This window comes from Brachyhypopomus gauderio, chromosome 6 (assembly GCF_052324685.1).
Source record: "Brachyhypopomus gauderio isolate BG-103 chromosome 6, BGAUD_0.2, whole genome shotgun sequence".
NCBI lineage: Eukaryota > Metazoa > Chordata > Actinopteri > Gymnotiformes > Hypopomidae > Brachyhypopomus > Brachyhypopomus gauderio.
Genome location: NC_135216.1, coordinates 30,998,523 through 31,019,358, shown reverse-complemented (window position 1 = coordinate 31,019,358; position 20,836 = coordinate 30,998,523). Strand labels below are relative to the sequence as shown.

Sequence of the window (20,836 nt, the reverse complement as noted above, 5' to 3'; positions counted from 1 at the left end):
GGTACTGCGCTGATTTATGGTGGTTATACATTTTGAACTTTGAATATTGAGCTATGCATTCATTTTCAGTCTTACCAGTCTTCATTATATTTATTCAGGTCATATTTAAAAATGAAAATATTAAAGTGATCTAATCCTGGATGGGTCCTTCCTGAATGTATTGTGTCTGTGTTCTGTGTGTTAGATCTACACAGTACTAGTGTGACTGATCACACTGGCCTTAGTCAGTAGTATTTTGACTATATATGAATATAATATATAAAATCTGTGTGCACACAGCTACACAGTACAGGACATGGTGATTGGACATGTGTATGGGGAAATTGCATTACTAGATGTTGCTATAGCAACATCGTAACGATCAAAGAATCAAAGCAAAATAAGTGATCTACACCCCGTGGAGTGAGTGTGATGATTTAAACATCTACGTTTTCTAACAAAAACAAAATCCTCCTCAGAAACGGAAAAGGAAACTTCGTCCTTGGATATATACGCAGGTGAGTGATAAATAATAAAATATGTATAGCCTAATATAAAACATGTATATGCCTATAGAGATCAAATTCAACTTTACGAACTAGAAAGTAACGGGTTGCAACAAGTACCGTTAGATAACACAGTTTCAACGTAGCTGTAAGTATCGGTTTTGATTTAAGTTCGTCTATCGGAGATAAGATCACGGACCCTAGCCGGCCTATCAGCGGAGGCTGTGCGCGCATACTTAGCAGCGCCCTATTTCTACGGTGGCCTAAAACCCATCGCGCTGGGTACACAAAGCAATTTCAGAAATGTGCTACAAATTCATAAACGCTGCAAATCGATTACCAGGATTGTAACACGGGTAAGCCAACGAACGTAGTATATGATACAGAAGAAAAACTTCCTTATTTGTGCACTGCATTATTGCTTCTTTCTGCTATGCAGCCTTAAAACCCTGATTAAAATCCCATTTAACAGTATGGAGGGCGAAAGGTGAAATCAATCAATAAATAAATATGAAGCATTAAAAAAATCATTATAACAATTAAGTCAATAAATAAATGCATAAATATTCAACATAAATTATATATTTTATTTATGCATTGATTTAAGAATTTATTTATATAAAATAAAACAAATAAAATCAATATAACAATACATAAAGTAAATAATTAAATGCATAAATATTCAACATAAAATTGTATATTTTATTGATGTATTCATTTAAGGATTTATTAATTTCTGGATTTACCCTCTGTTAATTAGGTGGGTGGGACTATTGCAGTTCTAATGAGCTATTGGTCGAGGGTGGGTGGGCGGGGCTGCAAGGCGGACCAGAGGTAACTAAATTATGTAACGTGAACTAATAGGAAATTGGCACGTGGGAGGTTGTCCAGGTCCTGCTGGGAAACACAGACGAGCTGGACAAGCATCGGTTTCTTGTTTTGTTCTTCTTTGTTGATTATCAAAAATGCATAGGCATATGCATAAATAAATAAAATTGAGTATTTATGCTGAATACCTACACATTTGTTTATTGATTTTTATGCTTCAAGGGTATTTATTTCTTTATTATTGATTTATTACCCTTTGCCTACATACTTCTCAGCCACTGTATTATATTTTGGATCAGCAAAATAAAAAGTCACACTACCAGTAAATTGTTTGGACACACTTGACTATATGCATGTCCTTAATAGCAAAGATCTATATCCAATAGCCATTTAATCTAATAATTATGCTAAAATTTGTTTATAAGACAAATTTAATTTGGGAAAAGTGATCTTATATATGAACTAATTCTCAAAACACACGGACAAATTTAAATGCACCCTTAGCAGTTTTATTTCAGAACTGTAGTTCCTCACTCTACAGGGTCTCTGCATGTGTGAATGTCTTCAGGACTGATGGAGAAGCATCACAGGTGCTGCTTCATGAGGCTGGTTAACAGAACACCATGAGTGTGCATCTAAATACAGTGTCATCTAAATACAGAATACTTCAAAGAATCTAGGCCTATAGAGTATATTAACATGATTTCTTTAATTGGTATGGCATCTTCTGTTTTTTATGATGAAAATGATCAAAATAAACATTTGTCCAAACTTTTGACTTGTAGTCTATATAATTCCAAAAAAGGGTCAATGCTACAGTTGAATTTACTGAAATCTCAGTAATGCTGAACATCTATCCTGAACATCTATCCTGTTGTGCTAGTTTGGTGGCTAATGCTAGCACTTCCTTGTCCAGTGATCTCACTAATGCGAACACTTGTGCCATAGTTCTGTTACTCTGGAACTCTGGAGTTCAAGTTCAAACGAGTTTGCTGTGCTGACATGCTTGGATCCCTGTTCAGTCAGGGTTCCATACTCAACACTGAATTTGGCCTTTGAAGAGTCTAAATCAAGCGTCTGCTGGCTGCTGATAATGGGGGCGTTAACATCCCCCTCTTGATCTAAGTGCAGCACTCTCAGTCAGTTATGATGGAGTCCTTTGTCATCCGTCCTCAATCAGCATATTGAGGACGGCAGTTAGACAGATTTTATTCCTACCTAACAGACGGACAGAAATATGTCACTGATATTTTCCTCATTTTCATTATTTGTGTGAAACTAGCTAAACTGGACAAAAAACTGTTTTAATTATCTAAATCTCCATTGCTATGCTGATAAAATCCTCCCACTTCTGACCTTCCCGGTTTTTTTATAAGACCAGGCACTCTGTGTCTCTAGAAACCCATACTCCCCTTTAGATCCATACTCCCCTATAAACCCATACTCCCCTTTAGATCCATACTCCCCTATAAACCCATACTCCCCTATAAACACATACTCCCCTATAAACCCATACTCGCCTTTAAACACATACTCCTCTATAAACCCATACTCCCCTTTAAACACATACTCCCCTTTAAAAACATACTCCCCTTTAAAACCATACTCCCCTTTAAACCCATACTCCCCTATAAACACATACTCCCCTTTAAACACATACTCCTCTATAAACCCATACTCCCCTTTAAACACATACTCCCCTTTAAAAACATACTCCCCTTTAAAACCATACTCCCCTTTAAACCCATACTCCCCTATAAACACATACTCCCCTTTAAACCCATACTCCCCTTTAAACCCATACTCCCCTATAAACACATACTCCCCTTTAAACCCATACTCCCCTATAAACCCATACTCCCCTATAAACACATACTCATGTTTCATCCTCCAAGTGTCTTTAAAACTCGTCTCTTTCAACAACACTTTTGTCCCTGATCCTTGTTGCATTGTAACAAGACCCCTGCTTTGGGAAATACGCTATATAAATTAATATGTTTATTATTATTATCTGTGCATTACCATGCTATGTTGTCCCTGCTCAGCAAAATGTCAGATATATCTACTGAACAAAAGCACTACAGTGAAAGCCTGTTAGTATGTGAAGGGTTGGTGTAGATTACTTTGATAGACTGTGTTCTTACATGCCTTTCTTACTATTGTATAGTATGAGTAGTGTTGTGAGACTTGGACACTCTCTGAATGAGGCTGAGAGACAACATGTGTCCAGCAGGAGAGAGACTGTCCAACAGTGTCTGCAGAAGCACAATATACCCTGCACTCTGGTAAAGTAGATTCATAACTATATTAATCACTTGTTCTGCTCTGTGCTACATTTTGATTATATGTGTTATATCTCTTTCTATCTTTATCCAAGTTAGCAAAATGGGAGTGAAATGTATATAAGAATTGAAATACGAAACATGTTTAAGTTTAAGATCAGTGTGGGTGGGACACCTCTGCAGCACTCACAGCTGATAGGCTGCCCGCACTGGAGCTTGGACCAATGATATACAGATTCTCAGAGCTGTACAGCATCTGTACATATTTCATAACATTGTCCATCAGTGTTAAATCTGTGCATATACTGGTCACCAATAATCCTGCAGACTGTGTGTAGCTGCTGTGCTGGTAGGTTCTCCCCAGCTGTGTGGTGGGTTTAGGGTGTGTGTTCCTACACCTGCAGGACGAGGTGCCCAACATTGCTGTGCTGGGCTCTGGTGGAGGGGAGAGAGCTATGATTGGACTGCTGGGGTCTCTGAGTCAGCTGGGTGAAGAGGGACTGCTGGACTGTATCATGTATCTCAGTGGTGTCTCTGGATCTACATGGTACTGATCCTGAACGTCCAGATATTTATACATCTTAATTATGTTCACACACAGAACAGCACCTCACACGCTCAACCTCAATATGCCTCAACATTCATGTCTATGGAAAACCTTATTCTTTCAAAACATGCACAGACAAATATTTGTACACATATTCAACAAAACAATATTATACACATTTGTCATCTCTATTCTTGAGGAGGAAAATCCAACTATTCCAGTTTGTTTATAATGTAAACACTGTGTTTCTCCTCTGAAGGTGCATGTCATCAGTGTACAAAGAACCAGACTGGTCCACCAAAATGGAGACAGTGGGAAAAAACATCATCCAGAGACTCGTTAGTGGCCACGTCAGCCAATCTGAACAACACAAGAAACTAGAGAAACTGTTTAAAAGAGACAACTTCAGTTTAACTGACATCTGGGCATCCTGCATTGTGCCTAGTGTAGTGAAGGAGGTAAGAACTGTTAACACATCCTATAGTCAGATATTTAAAAGATATTTTAAAGGAATAATTTATCCTTGAGTGGAGTGGTACTATACTGCATGTCTAGAGGTAAATGTACATCATCAACTATAATCTACAATACTTATTGAACTTTGCAAATGTACTATATATAAACAGCTTTGAGAGTGAATCAAATGTATTGTCAAACTAAAAAGAAATGTAAACAATGCCGTGTGGTGTTTAGTGCCATGGGAATTGCAAATATTGTTATTGTACAGAATACACATTTTCTTCCCTCAATATTTATGGGGATATGACCTTCAGGGGTGCGTTTCCTGATAACAAACAATCATAGAACAACTTTAAGAACGACGTAACTTTAAGAACGCCAAATTTACGAGTGTTTCCCAAAAGCCTTCTTAGTCTCCAAATTTACAAATGAGTTTTAAGTAGTTCTTTGTTAACTCCACCACTGCATCTGCACTGGAAAAGCTCCGCTAGTCGAAAACTGAACAACCAATTTACATACATTTCTAACAACTAATAAGTGTTGAAATGTCAAGTATAAGAAAAAGAAGAAGATATATATATATATATATATATATATATATATATATATATATATATATATATATATATATATATATATATATATATATATATATATTAGTGGTGGGACGCGATTAAAAAAATTAATCGAATTAATTACAAGCGTTGTAATTAATTAATCGAAATTAATCGCATTTTAATCGCATTTCAATATTTAACATGAGAAATATTCATTTAAGTTTGAATGATGAATGAATCAATGAACATAATCATAAACCTCAACATCTTGTTTATTTTTCTACCAGTCTACTACACAGACCAATAGATGAGTGCAGAAAACAAAGCAAACAGTTTTCAGAACACTGGAAATTCTGACCAAAAATGTTTAATTTTGGGAGCTTTGCTCATGATATTGGAAGAATAAGAAGTGAAGTAAATCAGATGTTTTTTAATACCATTTTAGATGGTAGACTTTTTCTTTAATTTCCCAGGCTTCTGCCACAGGCATAAAGTCCTCTACACAGGCATCTCCATAGTGCCTAGTGATCTTCTGCATGCTCAAAGCAAATGACTGGATCTTTCATTCATCATCTATAACATGAGCTGTCACACCAAGATAATTCTTGTTGCTAACAGAGGCCCAGTGATCCCCAGTCAGAGCCACATTTAGGGCACTCTTCACAATAACAAAATAATGTGATACGTAAAGTATTGTAATGATCCTTAAGGGATTATTGGGTTACTGTTTCTTTAAGTTAAGTTGTGTGTGCGAGTGGAAAAGTGCGCGAGGAGCGAGAGTGAGAGAGAGAGAGAGAGAGGATTCGGTTATTTTTCTTGAGTGAGTTCGCTTGTATTAATGTTTAAATAAAAGAGACGAGTTGTCAACAGTAAACTGTCCTGGTATTTAACCAACGTTACAGTATAAACGCCTCCGCCGCTCGTGCAAGGTGTGCGGAGTCGCGCGCGTCACTAGCGAAAGTTTAATCAGTCTTAATGGTCCAATGAAGGTAATTTAAAAACCAGGACATTTCTTCACTTAAAAAAACCCGCGACTCCCGGGACAGGATGTGAAATGCGGACGTTTGTTCACCATATCGTACTAGGAATACATTTATCAGCTAAGTGATCATTACTGACCTGCGCGTTAGACCCAACATGTTTTGCGTTGAGGTGGTAACGAAGGGTGGAAGTGCTCCTGTGATAAGCGAACTCCTTCCTACATAAAGTGCAAATAACACTATTTTTGTTTTTACTTCCATCTGGAAGTTTCTTATATTTATATTTCCCATCCACCAGCGTAGCCTCTTCAGTCATCTCCATCATGCTCATCTTATTGTGCGTCCATATAATCTGTATGTCTGGAACTCGCGCACTGAGAAACGGAACACGGTGCAAAAGTGTCTCATGCGTTAAATGCGTTAAAATGCGTTAATTTTTTTAGTGCGTTAATTTTCCTGTAATTAATTAATCGAAATTAACGCGTTAAAGTCCCACCACTAATATATATATATATATATATATATATATATATAGGACACAATTAACCCTTCACATGTCATTCAAAACCATGGCTAACAAGCAAAGGAAATGAAACTTTCTGTTGAGGGAACTGAGCTAAATGGTGAACGAAGTGGAAAAAAATAATGGGATGATGTTGCAAAGGATATCAGTGTTTGTACTGGCATTAAGAGATCGGGCACGGGGTAAGGGACAAGTGGCATGACTTCTCTAGTCAAGCCAAAAAAGGGGGGTACAACTCAGAAAGGAGAGGGCTAAGACTGGTGGAGGTCAAATGTCCACAAGTTCCCTTACTGTTGAGGAGGAGAAGGCACTGGGGATACTGGGGCCCACAGCTACTGAAGGGATACCAGGGGGTATAATGTGTCTGGGTGAGATTCCCTCTACCCCGCCTGAACCTACATACCCAGGACCTTCAAATATCAGCAGTTCTGAGGCATCTCCAGAGCCTTCCAGAGGGAGAAGCACCACCAAGAGTAACAGCATGCACACATTTAGATACTGCAGCTTTGCTTAGTACGTGGGCATCACCAACAGTCTGCAGAAACCCACATGTGGCATAAAATCGGAGGGCTGTCTAACTACACTGTGGGGCTAAGGGCAAAATTTCTCCTTGTTCCTCTAACCAGCTTCTCCTGCACAAGTTCAAGGAGAGCCATGATCTCCCCCCTACGTAGCCGGTATCTGTCACACAGCACATCGTCTGGAAAATTTAGGGGGTTCATATTCAAACGCTGTGCTGCATTAAGTCGAACTGCATGGCTTCGTGGACTACATCGTCTTCTTAAATGTCTCCTATTCAAATCCAATATCCTTTGAAGAGCCGCCATGTTCATCACACAAGTGCAATTGCTAGCCTTATTCCAGGTTACTTATATGTGCTACGGATTAATCAGTCAATTTGATTGTTTAAGTTAAAACAATCTTAATAGGCCAACGTGTGGCCATTTCTTTGTAAAGCATACAATAATTGTGAAAGTCTGATTAACTACACGATGATAAATGGAGATATTTAATTAAATTACTGGCTGGTTTGATTGTCAGAACAATGAACAAAGACTCAACAATGCGAGTCTGATTTCCCAGGCTCTTTAAAGCCTGACCACCTTATTAGGCTTGATTGCCTCCCAGGCTCCATCTGTTGGTCAGTGGTGGTATGGCGCTGCTGCCAACCCTTGCAGGATATATTTGCCATAAATTTGTCTTTACTTGTCTTTACTACATGTACTCAGAATATCATAGTGAACAGAGCTATTTTCACTGGGCGATTTCAGAAGTACACGTAAATGTTGCCATCTGTAATATCTCTGCAGATTGATGAACATGTTCTCACAGAACAGAGGGGTCAGCACACCAGAGACCCTTATCCCATCTATACGGTGATTGACAAACAGTGCAGCCATGATAGACTGTATAAAGGTATTTTTACTTGTATATATTTATCTGTGTTGTGTGCAAATGTGTGTATGTCTATATGAATGTATAATTAATTAAAGATTTAAAGTATGTTGTGTTTGTAGATGTTTGGTTTGAGATCACCCCAGATGAGTGTGTGAGTAATTAAAGGTTTAGAGTATGTTGTGTTTGAAGATGTTTGGTTTGAGATCACCCCAGATGAGTGTGTGTGTAATTAAAGGTTTAGAGTATGTTGTGTTTGTAGATGTTTGGTTTGAGATCACCCCAGTTGAGTGTGTGAGTAATTAAAGGTTTAGAGTGTGTTGTGTTTGTAGATGTTTGGTTTGAGATCACCCCAGATGAGTGTGGCTACTCCCTCACTGGAGCCTTTGTGGATTCCAGATGTTTGGGAAATCAGTTTAAGAATGGAATAAAGATCAAGGAACAGCCTGAGATTGACATGCTCTACCTACAAGGTAATGCCTGGGAAGGGGGCGGGACTTACCCTTAGCATCCCTAGAACTCCAGTACGTGTTAAACTTTTCTCTATGGAGTAAGATTTACACCAGCCTTGTTTATACAGAAAGCACACAAAAGAAAAACTCAATGTTCAACAAACCAATACCAGATAAATTACGGGATGCATTTGACTTAAACATTACAAATGGATCAGGTACCACTTTTCTATCAGTGTCCAGTTTTGATGCTGTTCAATTTTGTTAGAAGTCTATGGGACTGTCATATGCACTGGAATCTGAGACACCAAAGGGTAATGCCCAAGCATCAAAATATGATGATTACCACACATGATGATTACCTCACAAGATGATTACCACACATGATGATTACCTCACAAGATGATTATCTCACATCATGATTACCTCACATGATGATTACCTAGCATGATGATTACCTCACATAATGATTACCTAGCATGATGATAACTTCACATGATGATTACCTCACACGATGATTACCTCACACGATGATTACCTAGCATGATGATTACCTCACATGATGATTACCTAGCATGATGATTACCTTACATAATGATTACTTGATGCTTTGAACCAATTAACCAATGGTGAAGATGTGACTAGTGGTGAAATTGCTGCATGTTGAAGGAATCTCTTTTGTTGCAAATTATTGTTTGTTGCATTAAGACAAAAAGGAGCATTGTTTGTCAGTGCTTACATGTAGTGGGACTTAACCGCTGTATACTGAAGTAGAGACTGTAATCGTGATGCTTCACTAATGAGATGCTTCACTAATGAGAAAAGTTTCACAACCACTATTTTTCAACTGGAAAAACTTTACATGGTCCACTTCCTGCAGAACCATCTTGGCCAAAAGTGATAATTTCAGAAACAGTGATGATTTAGAGCAGGTATCACCCGAACGCCGTCCTGTCCGGACCCAATCACATTCCTGATTAACTGGATACGGACCCAAATGGCAAAAAAATTTTAACGGGAGACTAAATTTTAATTTTATTTTCAGACGAGTGTTACGTTCACCACCCATTTGAGTGTTACGTTCGCCCCCCCCCCCCCCCCCCCCCCGCTCAACAACTTTCGTTCGCCACTGCGGACCCGGACCTAAGGTCTGAGCTATCTGCCAAAAATGGACCGCGGAAAGATTTAATTGATTACCCCTGATTTAGAGCAAAAGTGATCATTTAGAGCATAAGGTTCACTGAGCAGTGTCATTATGGCCTGTACCAATGGGATGCATCACTATTGTTTCTGTCAAGGAAGTCAACTTAACATTCAAATGTATGATGCAGACACCTGGGAAACACTATAATGTACTCCCACTAGACTTAACCAGACTCCTACTATACTTAATCAGACTCCCCTACACTTAACCAGACTCCCCTACACTTAATCAGACTCTCCCTACACTTAACCAGACTCCCCTACACTTAACCAGACTCCCACTATACTTAACCAGACTCCCCTACACTTAACCAGACTCCCATACACTTAACCAGACTCCCACTATACTTAACCAGACTCCCGTACACTTAACCAGACTCCCCTACACTTAACCAGACTCACCTACACTTAACCAGACTCCCACTATACTTAACCAGACTCCCACTATACTTAACCAGACTCCCCTACACTTACCCAGACTCCCCTACACTTAACCAGACTCCCACTATACTTAACCAGACTCCCCTACACTTAACCAGACTCACCTACACTTAACCAGACTCCTTCTACACTTAACCAGACTCCCCTACACTTAACCAGACTCCCACTATACTTAACCAGACTCCCCTACACTTAACCAGACTCCCCTACACTTAACCAGACTCACCTACACTTAACCACTCCTTCTATACTTAACCAGACTCCTTCTGTACTTAACCAGACTCCCCTACACTTACCTAGACTCCCCTCCATTTACCCAGACTCTCCTACATTTACCTAGACTCCTCTACATTTACCCAGACTACCCCTACACTTAACCAGACTCTCCTACATTTACCCAGACTCCCACTGCACTTAACCAGACTCTCCCTATACTTCACGAGACTCCCGTACACTTAATCCGACTCCCTTACTCATAGCCCAACACCTCCTACCCTTTGCCAGACTCCATGAAAAGTTGCATACATTTCCTGTCATTTAGAAACAGCTAAATAGAATATATGTTTTTATTGTAACTGAGCTGAGACATTTGACTGACATGTATAATGCAGTTTTGTCTTGCTGTCTGTTCTATATATATTGTGTATTTAATCTCTGTTCATTTCTCTTGAATCTCTGAAGGTCTGTGTGGTAGTGCACTAGCTGATGAAGCTGAGATTAGAAAGTGGATTGGTAACGAGCTACAACAGTTTTTCAAAAGTATGAAAATGAACTAGTAAAAAAGTTAGCTTGTTTATGTTAGTCATAACAAGAAGTATAGCACATAAAGTTACTTTTTCTTTCATTTCTTTAGTGTCAGAGAAACAAATGGTACCAAAAACGAAAGAAGGTCACCAGATCTTGTGTGCCCTTCTGGACCTAATTCATCATTTCTTCAGAGAAGAGGATATAAAAAAGCACATAACCAAGATTAATGAGTTACTGAAAGGTTGTGTTCACCTAACTATTCCATAATGTAAAGAACAGAGCATGCATTATTTAACCTGACATTATGAATCAGTACTTTATTGAGAATAGTGGAGTCCTATTGACCTAATATTGAAAATGTTTGTTTCTGTGCATCTATACATTATTTTTGTTTATTATTATAGCAATAGTTTGTACTAGCATTTAAGACATGCAAACTAAAAACATTTCTCTTTAGGAAAGTTTGATAAAGAAGGAAACGAGCTCAAACTTGATCCAAATGTCTCCAAAGAGCAGTTGAAGAAGCATGCCATGAGTGTCTGCCATTGTTTCCTGGACTGGTTCTCAGAGCATAAGGGTGAGTCATGCCCCAGGGTCTCCTGATGGATTTTCAGAACAGTGATCCAATCATTTTAGTATGTATTTATTTTAGTGCTGTCAATTTCAGGTGCCGCGATTAAAAGTCCTCACCAGGATTTTGCTCAGGCTTCCTGGATTGTGTTGATTCCACTAATTTTACCTGGACTGCTATTTAGAAAATCTAGCAAGCTTGAGCAAAATCCTGGTGAGGACTTTTAATTGCGGCACCTGGAATTGACAGCACTAATTTATTTATACAGATTTGAATAAGCAAGACAGACATTATTTCACACTGGTTCTGCATTTAATTTCCCTAGGATGTTTTCTGCATGTACATGGCAGAAATACTGACTAATATCTGTATCTTCCTTTTTTTAATATTCAGTTATTCTGTGTCACTTCTGGATGTGAGACATTAGAGAATGAGTGTTGTTCCTGTTTTATCTCAATGTTTCTTCACAGGACTAAAATAAGACAGCAGTTCTGAGCAGAAAATGTTTTGCAGTAATTCTTAATTCATTGTTACATAATAGTCTGATTACTCTTTTACACTGAAAGATCTTCCTAAGTAATTCCTAAACAATCTTACTCAGAAAGTCATACATCTGCTTGATGAATGTTAATTTCCTTTTATTTTACTAGTACAAGTAGTGTGTGTCAGGGCTGAGATACAGCTCCTCCAGCTGCCACGGGAGACTCCCGAGTCAGTGCCAGACTCAATAAGCGCAATCAACAGTGATCCATCACACCTGTCTCCCTGGCTACTTAAAGAAGTTTGTTGTGACGGATCACTGGTGAATCGTTATGGCTTGCCGTCACATTCTCAGCCTCTCTCTCGCAGCCTCTCTCTGCTCATTACGTTGCGTTCCTGTTGCAATGTGTCTCACCGTCTTTGCCTTTCTCTCTTTCTCTGTATTTATCCTGCCTCTTATTCGAGTATCTATCTCCTGCGTCGCTTCCTGGTCCTCCTCAAGTTTTCTTCTAACTGATTCTCTTCCTATCCGTTACACGTTTATTTTGGGAAGGGTTTTTGTTTGTTGCGGTATTTGCCTGCTGCCCGTTACTTCCCCTGGCGTTGTTAGTTTCATTGTCACGTGTTGAGTTTTTTCCACATAATTTTAGTTGCCTTTGTTATTTTCCTCTCGTGTCTCTACGGTTGAGTTTTCTTTTTTCACGTGTTGAGTATTCCGCGTCTTTTGTGTTTCGTTTGGCTACTGTGTGTGTATGTAATGTGCACGCAGATTAATTTCACCGTCACTGAATTCTGTCTGCTTTATTCTGCACTTGGGTCTACTTCGCCCTCTGTTTTCGTCCGCTGTGTGTACTTGTTTGTACACTCATCATCACAGTGTGGTCAAACGCACATTATGTTAGTTCAGTAAAAGTGGTGACAGCTCTGTCCAGATGTTGTTTGTGTTATAGGGTCTCATTTTGTAGAACAGCTGAGATCTGTGTTAATTTCTCTATTTTATCTTGTCAGGACTTGGGATTCTCCATTTAAAATGCATAAAGAAACTTTGTCAGTGGAACTGGGGAGCAACATACAACTTCCTGTATACGATGGCAGGTGGGAAATGTCCCAGTATTATCAAGTGTTTATGTGACCACAATGAGTTTGGCCATTTCATATTTAAATACACTTGTGCACTTACAATGGAATTGAATGTTTCTACTACAGTGTGATTTAAACGCTTCAACGATTTGCCATTCCAATTAGGAGTTCAAACACTTTGTAGTCATAGACATTTTGTAGAAACCACTTTGAAATGTCACTACAAATAATAAATTAAGAATAATAAACTTTAGAACAGAATTTCAAATATACAAATACACTTTGGCCAATGGAAACGGGAACACAAGGCCCTGGAAATAACTAACACTGAGTATTTGCTTATCCAAAAATATGCTCTGCTAGGCAGAGGAACTCACACTAGACATTGTGGTAGTCTTTGAAACAATTTCTTCTTGCACACAGCACATCAACTGCAATTTTCCTCCGTGACAGGCCAATGGGTGATTTGGTCAAAACGAACATCTGCACTCCGATAAACTCGAAGAAATCTTGGTGGTGGCGGGAAGCATGGGCCAGGAGTTGATGGCCTACCCCGCCTCCTTTCTGTTCCAACTTCAACCAAGCCCTGAGCTACCAAACCCTGAAAAGTTTGAGGATGTTTGATCCACTGATTCCCTGTGCCTTACAGTCATGCTGGTAAAGAAGCCATGCTTTGATTACCACGACAGACAAGACATGCCAGAAGAGTATCATGTACCAGCCACGGGTCCTGATGGGAAATTTATACAACGTGCAAGATGTGGATCCAGCATGTCAACTCCTCCCATGGAAGTGTTATACTCCTTGATGATGTTCGGCTGATCAATGTTGACGTACTGCTTTTTGGACTTGTCCCAGTGCTGAGCTTTTCCCATAGGCTCTGATCCAGCATAGGTTGACATCAAACTGCTTTAGTGTCTTGCTATTTCAAACAAACAGTGTTGGTGTTGGACTCTATTCGATAATCATAGGATCCACAGCCTATTCTGGACAGTTCTTTGTCTGTTATCCGATTTTTTTGCACAGTTCTGGTGTAGTAGATTCCCTTTGCCAATAATTTCTCAATTGGGGCAATGAAGTGAAGAAATTGTCTGCAAAAATCAGGAAATGTACTTTCTCTGCAAGTGATTCACATAGCTTAATCACAATGTCTCCACCAACTCCCAACTGACTCTTCCTTTTTTGTTTATTACCACCACCTTTTCCCTGATGTATGTCAAAGTCGTGCAGGAGACCAGTGACATCGCAGCGTGCCCACACTTTGAATCCCCATGGATGTGGCTTCCCTTTGATGTACTGTCTTATGCCACCAAATTTTCATTTGTACGGCACCATCATCTCATCAATGGTTTTTGGTGAGGAGCTGTAGACATTGCCTCCGAAAAGAATCCAAAAATGGTCTCAATTTCCAAAGTTGATCCTTTTTTATTTCTTCACTGGCCGTTTCATTGTATACAAAGTGGATGGCAGAAAGTAGAAGGCTGAATAGGTTGCGATTCATTACGTCTGCCACAGGCCCATAACGAACTTCACTTTCCCAGTATTGACGTACTCCATTCTGATCCCATTCTGAGATACATTCCTAGAACTTGTTCTAGCTCCTTCACTGAAGTGTCTACACATTTTCTATGCTTTTGAACACTGAATTGATTTGTATGCTCCACGATATTTTCCAGCATATCAAGAGAAAAAAAACGTCGAAAGTAAACCAGTGGGGTGTCTGTCGCAGCATCCTGGTATGACTTAACCTGTTCACCTTGAAAGTTTATGTCAGGCAACTGAAAGTCTTTCTTTCACCACTTTTTAAGTGTTGGTGGCTGGATTTGGCTCCATCTGTGCAATAGCAGTGTTGGCAAACAGCACATCTTCATCACTGGACGAGTTATTGGACAAGTCACTGTCTTGGGAAGAAGATTCACCACCATCTCTTTCATACAGTAACAACAACTCATCGAAATCTCTATCACTGTCAAACTCAGGGCCAAAGTCACTAACATCAGCTTCAAGTTGCTCTAATACTTGTTTTACAGTGAACTTTTGCTTTCCCTGTCTTGAAAAGGGAGCGGCCATACTCGCTAAAAATACTTTCTTAGTCTCTGCCCCTGTACTACCATGGTAACTTACTAAAACATATAAAAAATACATTTATTTGAAGGTTTTAGCCAAATACAAGACTGTCACAAAAATTTTACCAACCTCTGATTTGCTGAGAAGCCAAATTAGTTTCCTGGGTTTGCAGCTCAACAAAACAGCATGTGGGTAGCCATCTTGTCACTGACACTGTTACTAACTGCAGTTCAATATTCACTACATAGGTGTCACTATACAGGGGACAGAAGTGGCACTCTAGGTTTTGAGGTTATATATTAGTGCTGTCAATTCCAGGTGCCGCGATTAAAAGTCCTCACCAGGATTTTGCTCAGGCTTCCTGGATTGTGTTAATTCCACTAATTTTACCTGGATTGCTAATTAGAAAATTAGAGCAAGCTTGAGCAAGCTTGAGCAAAATCCTGGTGAGGACTTTTAATCGCGGCACCTGGAATTGACAGCACTAATATATATATATATATATATTTTTCCATACTTGCTCATTTTGGATGGCAGCAATTAACCACAAACCAAATTTGACCCCATGGGTTCTCCAGGGCTAGTCTGTGTGTATCTGCGTATAATCTGGTTGAATCTCATGTAATGAGTCTTGTTTGTCATTATCAGCTGCTGAAGTTCACCCCAGCATCCTGAAGTCAGAGACTCGACAATATGAGGATGCTGGACTGTTACTCAACTCTCCCTACTTCTCTGTACTGAGAAAGGAACGAAACGTTGACCTCATCATTTCACTTGACTTCAGTGCTGGAGATCCATTTGAGGTACCACACACACACACACACACACATTATATATATATATATATATATATACGCACACATAGACTACATTTATGGCATTTAGCAGATGCTCTTTTGCATCTGATCACAACACCATAGACTATGTAATCAAATGTGCCTCTGGATAGGCAGATTGACATCTGATTGCTGTATAGCATAATAAATGCAAATCTGCTCCTGCTGAATCTGCTCCTGCTGAATCTGCTCCTGCTGAACCTGCTCCTACTGAATCTGCTCCTACTGAATCTGCTCCTACTGAATCTGCTCCTGCTGAATCTGCTCCTACTGAATCTGCTCCCGCTGAATCTGCTCCTGCTGAATCTGCTCCTACTGAACCTGCTCATACACACACACACACACACACACACACACACACACACACACACACACACGCACAAACAGCTAATTTTGAAAATGGTGCTTTTTGCCCCATACAGACAGTATATAGATCTGCTCAAATGTGCACAGACCTGCAGATCCCTTTCCCTACAGTCAAGCGTCCTGGACCTGGTGAAGAACTACACGACTTCTATGTGTTTAAGGACAACAAAGCTCCAACTGTCATTCACATCCCTCTGTTTAATGTTGGTAACTGTAAAGGTAACTGTGATATACAGTAAACAAACCTTCACTGTGTAACTGGCTTCACTGTGCATGCATGTTTCAAGCACAAAGCACATCTTCACCAAATCCAGAGATAAAATAACAAACAGCCAAGACAATAGGGTTATGAGATCTATGTGTTATGAGTGATCTATGCCTGTTCCCCCAGGTGAAGTTGAAAAGTGGAAAAAGAGATATCACACCTTTCAGTCAGCTTACAGTGACAAAACGATCAGAGATCTTTTGGAGAAAGCTGCTCAGAACATCACAAATACAAAGGAGAAACTCCTGAAGGAGGTCCAAGATGTGGTTCAAAGAAAGAAGAAACATTAGAGAAGAAACCTGTTAAATAAACACATGAGCAATTTGAACATGATGCCTGAGAATGTGATGATATACACCTTTATAACTGGGTAGACTGGGTAGAGGTCTGTTAATTATGTTAGGGTTAATTAAACCCTGTCTGGTTTGCCATCATTTCCATATGCCGTGGACACCAACACCAATCACTTGTGAAATGGCTACAATGCTCATTAACAGACCCATATGCGAGATTAATAGGTAATTAATACGTATCACTAGTACATACATACGTACTGAGGGGGAGGCACTAGGGCGCGGTTCTGACATCGGTGATGGTGTGGGGCTTACAGGTGCGGGAGCGGGAGCAGCAGGTGAGGTTAGACCTTGAACGTACTGAGTCAACGTCTCTACGGTTGCGTTCAGTTGATGGAGGAGTTGGTCATGACTACCCAACAACCTACCCTGGGACTGAACAGTCCCAGAATTCTGAACGAATCAGAATCATGAGGCAGGTTGGGATCCATGTGCAGGTAAATAGGTTTAATATCGGACAATCCAGAAAACATAGTCGTACAAGCAGGGGTCGAATAATCCAGATAACAGAGGCAATATCGAGGGCAAGGCAAAGGCAACGTCGAGAGAACCAGGCAGCGAGATCATACACAGAGAGGCTAAATAGAGATAAACGCTCGGTATGCAAACTAAGAAAGAATGGCAATACTTTGCAATGAGCAAGAGGGCTGGGCAGTGTTAAATACGCTTGTCAATCAGATGTAATGACAGACAGCTGGGCCACACTAAAACTTTGGGAAGTCAGACCTCTGGTGACTACCCAATCCTAGACTCAGTAGGTATAGCCCAAATTGTGACAGGGCCTACTCACCTCTGTAAACACACCTTAGACCAGGGGTGTCCAAACATTTTTTGTTTGGGGCCAGAAGCAGAAAAATATGTGTAGTCACGGGCCACAGACTCTCTGTAACAAAACAAATCAGGAAATAATATGCCTCCTTGATTACTATTGTAGGGGTTATAGTTATGAGATATAACTAACCTACCTGCTTGCCTACAACCAAGGACGGAAATAGGTGCAGAAGAAGGATTGACGTGCATAAAACTTAAATATCTGACTCCAAATTATAGTTGGTAAGAATCTAAAAGAACTCACTTCTTGAATAGATCAGTACAGGTTATAGAATATACCTAACCAACTTTATAAAGTACCTTGCTATAAACAATAGCCTGCTTTGTCAGAGGTTTATCATAAACATGCGTAGCAGATGGGATACTTTAGAGGGAATTGGCATTAGCATTGATTTACCTTTTAACTGATACTAATAATGAGCTCATCTGGCCCAGTATAGCTATAATCAAGGAAGACCGTGGCTACACAATTAACCAGATTTATTCAATAACCAACAAAATATAAAACAATAACAACCATACTAAATTAAAGTAACAATAATACCTAATGGAAACAGAGATACCAACCGGTGCAGGCTGCCTCACGGAGAAGGACCCCAAAGGAAGCAAAGAGAGAAGAGACCAGATGAAAGAAGAGACCAGATGAAAGAAGAGAGCCCAGATGAAAGAAGAGAGACCAGATGAAAGAAGAGACCAGATGAAAGAAGAGAACCCAGATGAAAGAAGAGACCAGATAAAAGAAGAGAGCCGAGATGAAAGAAGAGAGACCAGATGAAAGAAGAGAGCCCAGATGAAAGAAGAGACCAGATGAAAGAAGAGAGCCGAGATGAAAGAAGAGAGACCAGATGAAAGAAGAGAGCCCAGATGAAAGAAGAGAGACCAGATGAAAGAAGAGAGACCAGATGAAAAAAGAGAGCCCAGATGAAAGAAGAGCCCCCAGATGAAAGAAGAGCCCCTGCACCCACAAACTTCTCTTTTTATATTCCCCCAGCATCTCAAAGGGACAGCAGTCACAAAAACCAGGTTAACCAATGGGAATCAGGTTGCTGGTAAAGACATCAGAGTACATTTGCATACAGGGTGCATTCCATACAGGACTGTCCCCTTTGGGGTGAAATCTACAAACCTTATCAGGGAGTGATGGAACTCTTATCCTGTTAGCATAACCTTTACCCAGTACACAACAAGCTGCAAAATAAGACTAAACATGCCACACAAACATACTGACATAACTAAAATCCAAATGGTCAGTTTTATCCCATTGCTCTGGGAACCTCTTGAGGTAAACCACCATTTGTTGCCCCCCATGGTTTTATGGAAGAACACCAGATCCTGCATCCCCCACAGGAACACATCTGAGCACTCCTACACTATCAATTACACTTCATTTTATTTGAGTGATTAACTACATATCTTTGACAGTGTTGTGTAACTAAGATTTTGCAAATTTCACTCACCAGTTAATAATCCTAATGGGAGCAGTGATATTGTGCTTTGGACTGTAGAATTGCTGTCAAGTCAGGCTTTAGTCTGGTTGTGGAGATGCGAAGCACATCGCAGAGGTGACTATCAGTTATCCTAGATCTCAATCGGTTCTTGTTCAGTGTCATTAGAGAAAATGTTTGCTCACATATATATGTGGAGCCAAACAAACTGATCATTCTTTTGGCGTGGCGCCTCATTAGAGGAAATCTGGACCTTTCCAAGCTGCTGTAGAATTCTGGAAGTGGGAGCATCTGGTGGCGACTGCGCAGAGTATCATCACATTGCATTTCAATAAGTTCTAACTGCACTTCCCCCTGTACTCCTTCCACATCAACAGAGAAAGGGCTTGAGAACACTTGGATGTCTTTCTCGATGGCAGCAAAGTCTTGAAATCGCTTGTTAAATTCTTTGATCAATGATGTGAGCACCGTCACATATTTGTCCATGTTTTCTGGAATGTTGGCATTTGGAAAATGGGAGATAATTTCTCCCAAAGCAGGAAAGTGTGCTGTATTACGGTCACGTATTTGCTTCTCGAAAAGACGGAGCTTCACAGCAAATGACTTCATGTGTGCATACATTTGAGACACGAGCGCGTCTTTCCCCTGCAGGCTTTTATTCAGTGTGTTCAGCTGGCCCGTGAGGTCAACTAAAAACGCCAGGTCTGCTAACCACATTGGCTCGCACAGTTCATCAAGGCGAAGTTGTTTTTCTTTCAAAAATCGGTCGATTTCAGATCTCAGTGAAAAGAACCGCTGCAGAACAGAGCTGCGACTGAGCCAGCGCACATCCGTGTGATAGATTACATCACCATATTCGGCATCAATGTCAGACAGAAATGTCCGAAATTCTCTGTGATTGAGAGCTCTCGATCGTATTAGGTTGATGGTTTTCACCACAGTAGCCATTACATTACCCAGTTGGGCGGCTCTGGCGCAGAGTGCTTCCTGATGTATAATGCAGTGCAACTTCACAGCCTCACCTCCAGCCTCGCGAACTTTTCTGCATACCATGGAAGCCATCCCGTTTCGCTCGCCCGTCATAGCTGGAGCTCCGTCAGTGGTGACTCCACACAACTTGTCCCAAGGGAGACTCATATTTTCGATGGCAACTGACACAGCCTCAAAAATGTCCTTTCCCGTTGTTGTACCTGTGAGGCTCCTTAAATCGAGGAGCTCCTCCGAAATGCTAAAGTCATCGTCAATCCCTCGCAAAAAAATTAACAGCTGAGCCGTGTCTGTGGGGTCAGTACTTTCATCACACGCGATTGAATAAAAATCAAATGCGCGAGCTTTGCCTGATACTTGCTGCTTTAAGTTGGTCGACAGGTCTTCGATTCGTCGGGCAACTGTATTTCTTGCCAGAGTAACGTTGTTAAATTCTTGCATCTTTTCTGGGCACATTATACCAACGACTTTAGCGAGACACTCTTTTATAAAGTCACCTTCTGAAAAGGGTTTCCCGCGCTGGGCTATAAGTTGAGCTACCTCGTAGCTAGCCCTTGTAGCATTTTCTTGCACTTGGTTAGCACGAAAAAATTAGTTTTGTTGAGCTGACAGGCTAGCTGCTAGTTGTTTTACCTTCTGTTCTCGCTCAGCACCAG

The 20,836-nt window shown here is 40.2% G+C and overlaps 2 protein-coding genes across 2 annotated transcripts; one reads left to right on the top strand and one right to left on the bottom strand.

Annotated features, from left to right (window-relative positions):
• The first annotated feature begins 362 nt into the window (after positions 1-362).
• On the top strand, positions 363-16,897 carry LOC143517663 (cytosolic phospholipase A2 gamma-like). Its single transcript, XM_077010400.1, has 13 exons — positions 363-497; positions 3,481-3,598; positions 4,000-4,142; positions 4,402-4,600; positions 7,972-8,077; positions 8,389-8,529; positions 10,834-10,911; positions 11,006-11,140; positions 11,357-11,476; positions 12,959-13,045; positions 15,746-15,900; positions 16,356-16,518; positions 16,691-16,897. Exons 2-13 carry the CDS (start codon positions 3,482-3,484, stop codon positions 16,852-16,854), a joined length of 1,608 nt encoding a protein of 535 aa, XP_076866515.1. The 5' UTR covers positions 363-497; position 3,481; the 3' UTR covers positions 16,855-16,897.
• Positions 16,898-19,217: 2,320 nt separating this feature from the next.
• LOC143516395 (general transcription factor II-I repeat domain-containing protein 2A) lies at positions 19,218-20,636 on the bottom strand. Its single transcript, XM_077007945.1, has one exon. The coding sequence runs from the start codon at positions 20,634-20,636 to the stop codon at positions 19,218-19,220; it is 1,419 nt and encodes a 472-aa protein (XP_076864060.1).
• Between the last annotated feature and the right edge of the window lie 200 nt (positions 20,637-20,836).